The sequence below is a fragment of the Melopsittacus undulatus genome, chromosome 12 (assembly GCF_012275295.1).
Source record: "Melopsittacus undulatus isolate bMelUnd1 chromosome 12, bMelUnd1.mat.Z, whole genome shotgun sequence".
Lineage (NCBI taxonomy): Eukaryota > Metazoa > Chordata > Aves > Psittaciformes > Psittaculidae > Melopsittacus > Melopsittacus undulatus.
Genome location: NC_047538.1, coordinates 15478598 through 15493179, shown reverse-complemented (window position 1 = coordinate 15493179; position 14582 = coordinate 15478598). Strand labels below are relative to the sequence as shown.

The 14582-nt window shown below is 41.5% G+C and overlaps 1 protein-coding gene across 1 annotated transcript in view; it reads right to left on the bottom strand.

Annotated features, from left to right (window-relative positions):
* Positions 1–14582, bottom strand: part of LOC101870432 (uncharacterized) — a 30381-nt gene continuing 15799 nt past the window's right edge. Inside the window, exons 3-7 of the mRNA XM_031047899.2 lie at positions 8993–9044; positions 8790–8892; positions 7390–7553; positions 3294–3539; positions 1–2651 (exon numbers count right to left, since the gene is read on the bottom strand). Coding sequence (XP_030903759.2) covers positions 1914–2651; positions 3294–3539; positions 7390–7553; positions 8790–8892; positions 8993–9044 — 1303 coding nt within the window. The 3' untranslated portion in view covers positions 1–1913. The remainder of the gene's footprint in view (positions 2652–3293; positions 3540–7389; positions 7554–8789; positions 8893–8992; positions 9045–14582) is intronic.

The window sequence follows — 14582 nt, the reverse complement described above, 5'->3', positions numbered from 1 at the left end:
TTGAAAAAGTCACTTTTTCCAGCCCTTCAAATGTAGCTATTGTCAATAACTGAACAAATACTTTTCAAAAGTTGATTTCAGTACTTCAATCTTTAGAAATGTAAGAAGTAACAGAACATTGACTCTGAATTACAGTGTATATGAATTTAATGAAATGGAAGTTATTATTAGAGTACTGAAGACATCTAAACATTTTCTTAAATCATAAATATATTAACTCTTCCCTTTGAATCAGATAGCATTAATTAAAAAACAACAATGACAAAAGCCAATTCAACAACAACAAAAGAAACCAACTTGGAGCCAGACCTTCGTGCTTCAAAACTACTCAACACAGGCTGGTAATAACAAATGTAGAGACTTGTTTGCTGTTCATGTTTGAGTCAACTGCTAAAGGGCATATATGTATTTGCTTCCACTGCTGCCAGATGAAAAGCTCCTATGCCTACGTAGACATGTAAACACACACTCAAAGTATAAGGTAAAACCAGCAGTCTTGTGTTGCATATCTCAGACATTAACAGGTGGCAAATGGAAGCTGTAATAGAAGGTGAAATCATAAATAATTCATTTAAATATTTCAGGACTCAGACTTAAATGCCTTCACATAGAAGGATTAAGATAACTCAATGCACTGTACCTAATATAGGGGAAGATTTGTATGGAAGATATTTCTGACACCTGTTTTATGGCATACTATTGCTTTAAAACAATGTGCTGTTTCAGCTGCAAAATACAGCTTCATAAGGAATTTCTTTCATTTAAGAAAGCAAAATAATTCTAAGTTGTGGGCTGAACATGCAGGATTTTCTTGCAAAGACAGGAAAACATGACCAGGAGGCAATTAAAATACTGATGGGGTGAAGGCAATAGGACTAGCACGCTTCCCTTTGGTTCAGCATTCAATTGAATGCCCTGTATTTGTAACCAGGGAGGCACAACCACTTAATAGTCCATTCCTAAAGAAAGTGAGCACTCAAAGTTTGCCCCATTTATTTTTAAGTCCTGCCTGCTAAAGGAAGTGAAATAGTTCTCTAGGCAATGTGCGTTACCAGCAATAAATAGCTGGTGGATATAGCATCAGAGCAGCTGCAAATATCCCAAGTGTTGGATGCTGAAAACTATCCCTAGTATTTCAGTGTTTCTATACACATGCTCCTGTTGCCATGAGGAGTCACTTAAAAATGTAGTGGACTAAGGTGGTTTAAGCCTATGTAGATCTAACAAAGATAAAGCTACATCAGACTTTTATAGAACTAGCATCCAGTACTGGGTTGCTTAGCTTGTCCATATGCTTCTCTAAAGAGTTAGGATATGAAATAATCATTGTTTGTAATACTAGAGATGCTAATCCTTGGTAAATTGTGCTAAAGTACAGAAGTTATGAAATGCTTAAAATTAAGTTTACAAAACTGTGCGCAAACATGCATGATTAAATTCTTACCCTTGGCTTGGCAAGGCTTGGATTGTACAGGCATAGCTATAAACAAAATTTAACTCAGAGCTCCCAACAGAAAGATTCGAATGATACCACAATGGCAGAGGACTGATTGACATTTCAAATATAAACCATGGTGTAACCATGTCAGATGACTTTCATTTCTCATTCCAGAAAAGGTTTTCTGCAGTCTGAAGTACTTTTTCAGAGGATACTTTCTTGTATAAACCACATCAAAATTCCATGCAGAAGAACAGAGATGAGGTTGTGAACATACGAAAAGGTTGAATTTGTGCTATGCTATTGTATGCATCATCATAATCTCAGTCCCAGCAGATGGGAAGCAAACACCGTTTTTAACGAAGTTGCATCCATCTGTGACTGCCATGCTCAACTGCTTGGCACAGCTTCCACTCTCATCATGTCCCTGTTGTCTCTGTTTTTGTGAACTGATGTCTCAGTCTTTCTGAGGGCATCACTGGACTGAAGCTTGGCTTAGTGTAGGAGCAGCTATGGTATCACAGTTCTGTGAGGTCTCAGTAGTATTAGCATCCTCAGCTGACGAGCTCTGCTGTTCCCTGGAAGAGCTTGGGGCCTTCACATGACCTTTGTATAAACTGGGGGATTTTGCCCAAAGGGGAAGATTTGACATGAAGCTGGCAGAACTGTTTCCCTCCACAGTCAGAACCATTGGCTGTTTATCTGGCACAGCTGGAGCATACACAGCAGTTTGCTCTGACAGATGATCTCCACATTGACTAAGGTGTTCTGCTAGGACCAGAGGCTGCTGATCATCCCCTTCTTCAGAAATAACAAAAACTGGTTTGGTTTTGTCTGTTTCTAACATAAGTTCCTTCGTTTTGGAACCATTGACCAAGTTGATTTTCAGTGGGTTGGAGCTGTCTAGAAGATTTCTGGGGCTTTGGCTATTAACTGGAGATGTTGCCCCTAGATGTCTTGATGGATCCAAGGACCTCACATGTTTGCTGTCAGGGGAACTGGCTAAAAATCCAAAATAAGGGTTCCCAAACCTGGATTTCTTCAAATTGCAGGAGCTTAGCTTCCGCTGCCTTTGTGCGGACAGAGTGAGGGGGTATGAAGCATTACTGGCAGATGAATCGGAGTAAATGGTCCCTGATGCTCCCTCTATCTCAGTGGCTGAGATTACTTTTCTGGTTGAGGCACCTTGAGATCTTGCAGTTGTAGGAAAACCCTGCACAAAATAGTGATAAATTAGCAGACATGGCAAGAAAAGCAGCTAGCTTTTACCTCCAGGGAACTAAACGTTAAGACTCCTGGTCATGTTAAAGGTGAGACGCATTCTTTAGCAAAAACCTATGTTTTAGCAAAAACCTTAAGAAAAAGAAGAAACCTCCTCTATTAGCTTTGTAACAAGCTGTTGGTTTGATGACTACAGTCAGTGAGACCTAGATATTCCTCCCACACCTACAGATTCCTTGCAATGCAATAGTAATATATCAATTAAAACAAATTTAAGACATAGCCAGGGGAAAAAAGGTACATGTCAAAACATCCAATGAGATAATTTAGTCTGAAGGCATTTTTAAATGTTTTTCTGGACTGGGGATCATTTCTTAAGCAGGTGCTAACTGCTGGGAAATGCAGCTTCTTAGCACTTCAGGAAAGCCTGAATAAGTTGCAATATAGGTAGGCAAAAGAGTTTGCCATACACCAAGCAAGATGGACTGCAGTGTGCATCACATTGCAGTCTGGGAAGGCAAAGCAGTAGAGCTTTGACAGTCCCGTAGAGCTTTGACAGTCCTGTCAGCGAACAGAGGGGAGTACTGGGGGACAGACCCCAAGCACCATGTTCTCCCCTCCTTGCAAGACTTACACTGTTGTCAACCAGCTTTGTGAAGGGACTGTTAGTGGTCCAGCTACACCACTTTTTCTGTAGCTGTGGTATTGGAGCCAGGAAGTCGTGGAAAGTGCGGGCACTCCATGTGCGTTGTCTGGGACAGTGATTTTCCAGCTGGGCATTCCCCTTCTCAACAGTGTCTGCTCCTGCAGCTGTGTGATTAGAAGCCAACCAGTCAGACACTGAGGCTGGGCTCGTGACGCTTCTTTTTAGATTTTTGTCCTGAAAAGATTAAATAAAGATTGTTTATAGCATCTTTTATCAAAACATTTTAAAAACACTTCAAAAATATGCTGTTAGTGCCAGAGACTTGATTTTTCAGTGGTTCTGTTCTCAGGACAAGACACCAGAATGCAACTTCTCCTAGTTGGTTTTGTAGCGTGCTGCCTGGATGAAAGTTTTACCTTGCTTCCCCAGTTTTAGGTTTAACATTAAATTGGGAAATTTCAGTTATGTAAGAAGTCCTACCACTCTTACTACCAAATGTATCAAATATCTACAGCTTTATTTTACTGGAGATATGTGATAGATCAGAGTAGTAAACTTCAATTTGTAAAACATAATTCTTCCACTTTGTTTGCCTCTTGGAAGGCTCTAGATGTGTCTGTCTGGGGAAACAAAACTTCAAGGAGGATGGGGCCTGCATAAAGAAGTCCAGAAGCAAGCAACAAGAGAATCACAAGTTGAAAAAGTGCATGACTCAGGAGGGAAGACTGAAGTAAGTGGTGCTTTTTATCAATTTTAGGGAAGAATTAAGCAAATAAAAAGAATTAAAAACAAAGAGAAAGGGAATAATCTCTTCTTGGTGTCTGTGGTGAATAGAACAAGAAGCATGAGACTCAGATTAGAGCCAGAGATTTTCATTTCGTATAAGAAATGCTTTTCAAGTGGAAAACATGCTTTAGCAGTAAAGCAAGATATCCAGGCAGGTGTAAAATTGCATAATTGGAAGATGAAACCACATTAAGCCATTTTCACCAACTCTGTGTATAAGCGAAGTTGATGTGACATGTGAATGAACTATAGATTACTTCTAAAGATCTCTTCCATGCTTTATGTGTTCCCAACTTTTATCCTTAATACTGATGTGGGTTTAGGGTTAGGGTTAGGGACTAAAGAGTTAAATAATCCCTGACTGTGCTATGAATCTCCTTTAATTCTTACTAATACTTCACCTGCTATTTATATAAGCCTCCTGTTCCACAACTCCCTATGTATTTTTAATTTTCAGCTGTGCGAATATGGTTGTCATGAGAGGAATGCAAAATCCACATTCCCAAAGTTTACATAGTCGTTAAAGAGGGTCTGAAATAAATCCAACAGTGTCCTGGATTTAAAAGTCCTGAGAAACTAGAAACTTGTCATTTGTTATTTCTGAGAAACTGAATCTCTCAAGTTTCTGCAAATCAAAGAAACTATTTAGTTTAAATGTCATGTTGGATATGGATGGGCAGAGAGGCAAGAAATTAGCTAGTACAGTAGAAAAAAATCTCAGTAGGAAGCCATGAGAGGCTTCAGGATCTGGATAAGGTTGTTCAATATTAAGCTCTTGGTCTCAGACTTGATTAAAGTAACAATCTCTATTTATAAGCCAGATGTCTTCTCATCAGAAGCCTCTTCAGGCTATCTTAGGATTTATTATTCTAGTATTATTATAAGTACTTCCAAAATGGTGTAAAAGCTTGCCACTGGTTTTGAGACAAATATACTGGAAGGTAAATAGATATACAAAGGTGAATAATATATTTTCTAGATTTTGGAAAACGTTTTAGCAAAAAAGTATTTCTTAAACCTCCATGATAATACTCTTTACTGAAACCTTTGCATCTGAAACTTGTAATGTCTCGATAGAAGCCAGAGGTTATAGTTAGAAGTTAGCCAGAGGCTGAACTATGACTTAAACCAAATGGGACTTAGAAAGCCAGGACCATCCTGGGGAACACCTCAGAAGCCATCTGAAAGCCATCTTACACTCCCTTTCCTCATGCTAGACTATAAACAGAGATATGTGTTTGCTGTTCCACCTCTTGCCTTCTAACAGGGGATTGGTTTCTTCAGATGGGATTTAAAAGCTAAAAAGAAATGACAGTTTATCATCTGCTCCTGCTCAGCAGAGCTAAGGCTCACCCTTCCTGGGGAACACAACACCAAGTGGCCAGTCACCATTTCTCAGAAAAAAGTTCTAGATTATTTTTTATTGAAAGCTCCTTGTAGCTTGCTTTGTCTAGTCAAGCATTTTGTGTGAGGTGAGTCTGATGTTGTTATTTACCGTACCCTAAAGGCTCAAGATTTCACACATATTTTCATGTGAGGATAACTCCTTAGTTCCTGCTAGGGAAGTGGCTACATACCACTGAATAACTCATCCTACTTGCCTCATGCTGGTTTACAAAAGCTGTGCGCCATCCTGTCTGTGTGGGGCTCAGAGGCTGGCCAGCTGCACTGTACACCCTAAGAATACACATTTAGAAACTAAGCTGTAAACATTTATTTCTAACATCCAGTAACCCAGATTATCAAGCGGCCTAAAGAGATCCTGTTTGAGTGCAGGTCTGTAATTAGCCTGCTGTGCTTCATTTCCACCCCCCCTTGATGAGGATAGTCTTCAGCTGTGGGGAAAGACCAGTGCCTTTAAAGAGGCCATTATAGCTTTCCTGGATAGTTTTTCTGCTTCTTAAGGGAACTGATTGAGAGCATTGACTCATTTGAGGGCAGCATGGACATCACTGAGGAGATTATGTGGTAAATCGCTTTAATTCTTTGGGTTATCTTCACTCAGGACTGTTTTAACCCTAAGTATTTTATTTATATATATATAAATCTCCTCTGATAGGTTGGTTGCAGAAGGGATGGCAAAGTAGAAATGTTTTTTCTTTAAGTCTATTTGTTTATTCTAACTAGAAAACTAACTAGAGTATGGAAAAGAGGAAGGAAAATGGGTTTCCCTCCTGTCTAGAAGCTGTATTTGTATGTGGCTGCCACCAGGTGAAGCTCTGTTCACTGGAAAGCAGGACCAAGGAATGAAGGTGTTAAGGGGTGGCCAGTTTGGTCAGTGATACAGTTCACAGTGTCCTGCTCTACAGAAAGTAATGTTTTTGGGCAAGGGGAGGCAACAGAGCTATTTTCCTTTCTTTCCCTCTTTCTGTTAACCAATGTATCCGATGTGAGGAAAAGCTTAATATGTGTCTTACACTAGCATAGGAAAATACTGACCAGCCTGGCCTTCTGGCTAATTTCCTAATCAAGTGCAGGGATACAGAATGCTTTTGTTTTGTAAACTGTGACAGAAGTATTACATAGCCTGTCCTGGGGCATGTGAGCTCCTTGGGATGGTTTGTTTCCCCTCTCGTGGGAAAAAAGAGAGGGCACTGGAGAGTATTGACCTGGGAAAGGCTTTAATATAGACTTGTAATGGATGTGCTCTGTCAGGCACTATGTGTAGGGGTTGAAGAGGTGATAGCTAGACCTGAGACTTCTGAGCTATCATCTCCTTTCTAAACAAATAATTAACCAGGTGAGAAGGAGAAAGAGCTAAAATAAGAGAGAACTTACTGAACTGGTTCAGGTTTCTGTGTGTGTGTGCTTGGAAGGACCCCACTACTTTCACTTGAAGTGCTTGATTATTTGGTTTTGGAGTGTACACTGTTACTTTTCACATCAGCCTGGTGAGACAGTTAACCAGCTTTCTGAGGAGCTGAGTAACCTTCCTGACCACTTGGTAGTGGTGTGCAAGAGCAGATCTGACTCCCAGGTCCTTCAGTTGTGCAGGTGATGATTTTAAAGTATTTCTGAGGGCTGGTCCTACTGCCTACTGGCAGACCTCTGCATCATTGGTTGTTAGATCCAAGGCAGACTGCTGCATTTGCTCTTATCAAATCCAGGAAGATACCTGCTCAGAGGATCACAGCCCTCATTGTTTGATGACAGTTCAGCTTGAGGGTTAAGAGAACTGCCTAGCTTGTTCACTACCTTTTGTGTAAAGTGGGCAGTAAGCATAAATGGACAGATTTCACTAGTACTGCCCATGGGGGACATCTCGTAGCTTGTTAGAGATGCCAGAGAACATTCCTACCTGTATTCTGTAGGTGGTAAAGCTCAGCCCACTAGTACCAGGTCCAGCAGAAATAATAAATACTTCATCACTCCCAGTCTCAGTGGTCACTGCAGATATGGAGGAGGGCACATCTGGGTCAGTGTCCTGAGGAGACCGTTCTGTGCTGCCTATGCAGGAAGTGACTGAGAAAATAAAATCAGTAACAACTGCTTGTGAGAGTCCAAAACAGCTGTTCCCAACTCCCCCATGACAAGCCCCTCCTCCTTCCCAAGACAAGCTAGAGCAGGCTTTGGCTGGCTGTCTCATCAGCCAGAATAAAATTCAAGCCAACAGTTTGCTCTCCTGAAACTGCAAGCCCTTAAAAACAAAAGGGGAGGAACACCCTTGGGTCTGCTTTCTAATAAAGACAAACCAAAACTAAAATCCCTTATACTAAATATTCAAGGTTATGCTGGGTACCAGAAACTTGCTGATTTGCTTAACTCATTCTTTATTTGTATTTACTCATCCCTGTTAATATTGGGAGCTATGCTTTTTGCTTAACCCTAGTGATCCTGTTCCTACAGAAGCAGCATTATGCTCTAGGGACTACCACAGGGGTGTCTGTCTACATGTGTCCTTAAGGCCTGTACATCTATATCTGGTTGATGTTAGGAGAACTCTGGCCACAATGTCATCAATGACTTTTCCAAAGAAGCAGATTGAAAACTGCCGTGGTTGGGAGCACAGAATTAGCTTTTTATGAAGATGTCCTTGTGTGTATATAATGGTTGATGGTTTAGTGGGAAACTGATGGTGTGTAGCACCAGAACATGAAGAAGCTCCCTGTTGGCCTTCACCAACCAGAAGGGGCACTGGTGCAATTTATGTGTGGTGACTCAAAATTGCACCAGGTGACATTATCTGCAGCTTGACTGGAGCCTTCTTGTTTTAGAAACACACTGTGAGCTAAACATCACCTAAAGCACTGTCATCCATAAAGACCTTCAGAAAGCACTAGCTCCAGGAGTCAAAGTTGACCAAAGCCAATCTAAGCATTCTAAACCCCATCCTTTCTGGACGAGGTTAGGCACATGGCAAGTGAAACTCTTCCATAATTTAAGTTGCTTGTAGCAGCCTGAACCTGACATATTTGCTCTGCTAACCCAATGTCTCTGCAATGCCATGTGCTATGACAGCTTTTGTTGGCAGCGTCTGGAGCTCTGCTTGTGCATGCTCCTTGCCAGAGGAATTACCCTACCAGTGAGGGGGGAGAGCAGCAAGAGATAGCTTCCACAACAAAGGCTTTCTGCTGTGAAGTGGCTCTCCAGCTGTGCATGGGCAAGACAGCAAGGAGGACTGCAAGGAAGAAACGATCTGATTAACTGGCCGGGGCTACAGGGTGCACTGACCTGCTCCCATGGATGTCCCGCACTTACCCGCCTGCTCCCGGCTCACAGAGTGGTTGTTGTTTTCATTCTCCCGGTTTGGCACCACCAGCTGGAGCTCATTGATATCAACAGTGGAGTTCTGGATCCTGTTCTACAACTCAGAACATGCCCCAGTAAACATTGTCAGATAAACAGTGCAACAGCCAATATGAAAAAGAGAAACAGAAATTGCTGAAGCCATTAGCACTAACCTCCTGGTCACTGCATGTGTTGGATGAGCTCCTTTTGGGGCACATTCTCTGTCTGAAAAGAAGAGACAGAAACAACAACAAGCCCACGAGTAAGTTAAAGATACACAGAAGGTCTCACCTGTGCTGATCTTGTGATGGGGACCTAGAAAGTTATGAGCTTTTCTGCCTACAGGAGCATCCAAAACTCAGGACACCAAGACCAGTAGGCCAGGGGAGAAAATTATATGTTCACGTAGTGGAAAGCCAGCTGAAAAAGAGAAGGATCTCTCATCATCTTCCCAGGATCACTGCAAAAGCAGGAGTAGTTCAGACCTCTGCCAAGTCCTGCCAGGATCCCCCCAGTCAGCTGCTCTTTCATATCAGTAACTAAATAGCAGGATTGAAATCCTGCCTTTGGTCTGTCTCTTAGACAGAATATTTCATCTGCATAGTCAATATTGTATGCTGGATTATATTTAGCAAGCAGAAAGCATCGAATGTTGTGCATGTGTATGAACATTTTATTAAAAGATAGCCCTATGGCAGATGATTACTGGGTAAGTATGCCTCTTGGCTGGAGGGAGACATGTTCTTAACCATTTTTTCCATGCTTTTACTAAAACTAAGGTTATGAAACAATACTTTTCTGTACTTTTGGATGATAAGAATTGAAGGTGTCACAAAGAAAGGCTTGCAGTAATGAACGCCATTATGACTGAAGCAAGTGTATTTTGTCTTTGTGTACAGCAATTCTCCATGGGGCAGTACAGACACACATGGGAGCATTAAGATGCTGAACAGATTGAATGTGGCCCATGGTACAGTTTTTCCTACTATCTGTGCTGTTGGCTGGCATTTTTTGCTGTTGTTTGGAGGATTGATTTCCTTGAAGGCATTTAATCTCCTCCATGAAAGCTTTTTTTGGTCGCATGATTTCAAGTTTTTTGTCACGATATTATTACTGATTTTTTTTTTAAGAATGGGGGCTCAAAGGCCACCTGACAAGGCTGGACAGGAGCTGGTGTCTGCTTCATCTCAGGCATGATGTGTTTCATTCCTTCACGGTATCACTGGATCTCTTAAAAATGCTTATTGACTGACAAGTGAATTGAGGGAGGAAAACAAAACATGATGCACCCCCAGCACTGTTCCAATGAATCAGAGAAGACTACAGAAAAAGAGAAGAGAGAGTTGGCACTTGAGAATTTAATCCAGAAGAGATCAGATGGATAGCTGTTACTCCAGGAGGCACAATGGCATCAGCCAGTTCTTGGGTTTGGGGGAACTTGGGGCTAAAGCAGGGAAGGATCTTCCTTAACAAACAGATTTAGGAAGTGGGATCAGGGAAAGGCTTCGAAGTAGGAGTGGTGTTGCCTTATCAAACAAGATAAAACCAAGTAGAAAATACTTCAGAGTGGAGAATGTTTAAGTAAATATTCCTCAGGCGCACACCAGAACCATGCCAGCAGGAGTGACCTGCAAAACATGCCCCAGAACAATGAATTAGTGTGGTGGTCAGGGCATTCAGGTAGATGGTAGGAGAACTATGTGTAACTCCCTGCTTTCTTCACATTGCATTAATTTTCTTAATCACTCCCCCTCCTCCCAGCTCTTTCCTGCCAAAACCCATGACAAAAATTTAATCAAATCTGATATATTCCTTTGAAATATTCTTGTTTCAAATAACTTGCATGTTACAAGCAAATTTGTTAAAATATTCCTACCTAGGGATTGAAGAGCACAAAGGAAATGTTCTCTTCTAAGAAAACAGAACTTAGCACATATTTCTTCCTCACTGAACATCAGGCATTGGCAACTCGGACGTTTTAGTTAACTGGATGGTCTCACTTCTAGGTTTGCTATTTGAACTTTTAGCATGACTTAACAAACAAAAAGCTCAAGTTCTCAGAAATACAAATAAAAATGTGTTCCTTAGATCTTTCTATGCAGTTGTCCCATTTAGAATATATTCATATTCCCAGGGACAAAGCTGAAAGGATGAAATACCTATTTTAAATTGGCTCAGCAACTGACAGCTATCCACAACTGTGGATAGACAGGGCAAGTTCTGCATTAAGAAACTGAAATACCTTAGATCTATTTGGTGCCTTTCCTTGCCATTCTTTATAAATGTGTGCTATAATATTAATCAGGCACCATAACTACCTTGAAATCCACACTGCAGTTTGGCGGCATAAACCAAAGTAAGGTATCCCTGGCAAAGATGTTTTCTATGTGAGTATGGTAGGTTAAGGGGAATAAGAGGAAGAAGAATCCAATTCTTCCCAACATTTTCATTAGGATTAGAACATGGTAACTGGCTGGAATGTCCTCATTTTAACTTTTTCTTTCCTCATCACACTTTGGGTACTGTGTTTGATTTCCACTGAACTATTTGATTTACTGTTTACAAAACATGCAAAGGGTAAGAGTCTCTAGATTCAGCCAACAGTTTAGGTGGAAACTTGAGACAGGTTTTTTTTTTCTTCTATTCAGAGCTGCTGCTATAGTACCTACCGAGATACATTAGTTTGCAGGACTGGGGTCTTAGTCTTTCTTTAGCTCATTCTCCAGTTCATTCTCATTGGACTAAACCTCTCACGGCACACTGCAGTACCTTGCCAGGGAGAGTGGCAATTGTGGTTTAAGCCCATCCGGTTTAAGCTGGTAACTCAGATCAGTGTTCAGCTCATAGATATAAAACAGACAACATGAAAATACACCAGTTTCCATCATTTAGAAGAATTTGTAATTGTGTAGAGGGACAGAAATGGAGGACACAGCTACGATAGGCAGGGAGCGAGTTTTGGGTTGTGCCTAACACAAGGATGGCAGAGGAAGGGCCTGGTTTTAGCGCAGGAGTGATGAGGATTCTCTAAGAGGGCATTATATGACAAAGCAGAATTTCAGCCCCAGGTGATGGTGAGGCTGCATGCAGTGATTGGCAGGATAGCTTGCATGGAACGAGATGGCAGCACATGATGACTTGAAATAGCTGGGGGGGGCGTAATTGGAAACAGGTCATTGGCAGGCTATGCAGATGTAAAATGCAGTTGCAATCCATGAGTTGCAACCATCAAGCAAAAGTCTGACTGCATTGGACAGGATTAAAATTAAATAAGGTGGACATGTCTGTTGTTCTTGGGGCTTGGGAAATTAAGTAAAAATTACCCCATTACTCGAGCCAGGCCTCATGGCCAAAAGTAATTAGAATTATTGGCCAACTAACAACTGAAGCTTTCATTCCCTCCCCAAACAGCAAACAAAAGCTGCAGTGTGGCAGAGACTTGGAGTTTCCCCAGAGAGCTTTGCCCTGGCTGAATGCAATGAGCCTGAGCAGACATTGCTGACGACTTGGTGCATTGGATTGGCGGTAGGTGCCAAGCCCATCCCGGGCCATTTCTACCCCTGGCAAGGCAGAGCCTGCTACTTTTAGCCTAGCAAAAGCAGCATATAGAAATGAGGGGGGGGGGAGATGCAGCTAAACCTGGTACCTGAGGAACAAGTAAAGAACAAAGAGAAAAGAAAGTGGAAGGCAAGTTTGCAAGGCCAAAAGCCTGAAGGTTATTATTAGCATCTTTTGCAATGTCACGCTCCAGCCTGGACAAGTATTACCAGTCCCATTTCTGAGCATGCTGCATTGTTAAAGTATTTTCATTTCTCCCCTCAGCCCACCCCTTGCCATTCTGACCTCTTCTGCAGTGAGGAGATGCTGTGGCTAATATGCATTTGACACCTGATTTCAAGCTGTATTTAGGGCAAGAAGCATAAAATAGAACTTAGTGGGCTCAAATTAAAAAAAGTTTAGATGTGCTTAACAGCCTCTGTCGTCTTACTTCAAGCTGCATTAAAAGCCCACAGCTGGGAAGTATAGGTGAGTTCCGACCAGTGCCAGCAGTTCTGGGGAAGGGACCGATATCCTTCAAGCAGTTACCACAGTAAAGAAGAAAAGACAACTCTTCCAGTGCAATACAAGTGAAGTCACTCAGCACAGGTCATGGCACCACTTCCACATGTGCCAGATCTCACTTAAATACTTTAAGTTTGACAAGAAATAAAGTATTGTTATCAAGGCATCCTTGGAATAGCATGGAAGCAATATAGGCAACTGGGATAGTAAATGGCCTTTCAAGAAGATAGAGGACTAGGGATACTCTCTATATACAGTCAAGAGCTGACTGAGGTATACCTTCCTTTTAAAACAAGAGTCATAGAGCAATGAAAAGGCATAAATGCCAGCGTAAAAAGTGAGTTTAATCCTGGTCCTGCAGCATAGGACCCCAGCAGGATGTATTTGCAGTGACCAGGACATACAAACATTCGTATGAGGAGAAAAAATGCATTCAGTTTTTCTCTGTTGGTCAGCAAGAGCAGAGGATTACTTTTGTAAACATCTGACAAGCAAAAAGCCAAATTGTGCATGTGAGCAGCATGGCCTGACTTTCCAAAGAGGCTACACAGAGTAAAGTTCAGCCAGTAAAATCTCAGATTGCCAGTGTACTTCTTGGTTTGAATAATACTCTGCTTCATGGACAGTTACAGTGAAATTAAATAGGGGTAATGGAGCAAGAACAGCCAGCTCAACATGTGGATCAGCCCAGACTGCTGCCATGGTGAAGGGAGCATGTTTCTGTCTCTTTTGAAGACTGGAAAGGGTATAAAAATGAAGTGTTTGGTTTCTGGAAGACATTTTACACCAGACGTTTTCCTTTAGAGCTAGCAAAAAATTGTGGTCTAAATTAGTGTTCTGCAAGTTCTTTGAAAAGGAAAAAGGTTAGTTAGATGTAACACATGCAAGTTTAACTCTTACAACTATGAAAACCTCAGACTCTGAAAGCAGGAATTTCTATATGCAGCAAGAGAGAGTATATTTAAGCCTCACCACCTTGCCCACATCCTCTTATACCCAGTATGATGGCCTACATTTTGTATTTATTCAGCAAGAGCTACAAAAGCAGCCTCCAAAAAGACAAGGAAAGCAAAGTTCCTCTATCAAGCTAACCTCAAGGACTAGGAGTAGCTGGGCAATCCTGACACCTTTTGGGCTGGAGGATGCACAATAGATGAGGCAGGAGATGCAGGAAGAGTGAAGACAGATGAGTTGCATGCTGCCACTGGGAAATGAGTGCTATTACTAATACCCACTCCACCACAGTGGAGCCCCTGTAAGGGACAGTACTTGTTTCAGTCTACCTGATGTTTTCATTGAAGTCAAAATGTTTGAAATATACTGTTTATTTTGACAAAAACCTGGGGATCTTGGGCTCTGGTTTGAATTTGTTGGAAGGGAAAAAAATAAAAATCACTTTCTACAAAAATGTTTTCACTAGGGAGTTAGTTGGAAAAATGCAAACATATACTGGGGTATATGGGAAGCTTTCTCCTGAGCAATCTAAGGAAAAGAAACATAAAATGAAAGCAGTTGACTGGAAAGGGATGTTTTTGTCACTGTCTGGTTTTAGCTGTTTGACTAGTTAGCATCAGTACCTGAAAATCAGCAGCTTATTAGCCTGACCATCAGCTCACTTGACCATGTCATTTCAGATGACATTTGGGGACAATGACAGGTATTGTAGCATGGCACTCAGCCCTTCAGCAGTCAAAGGATGTG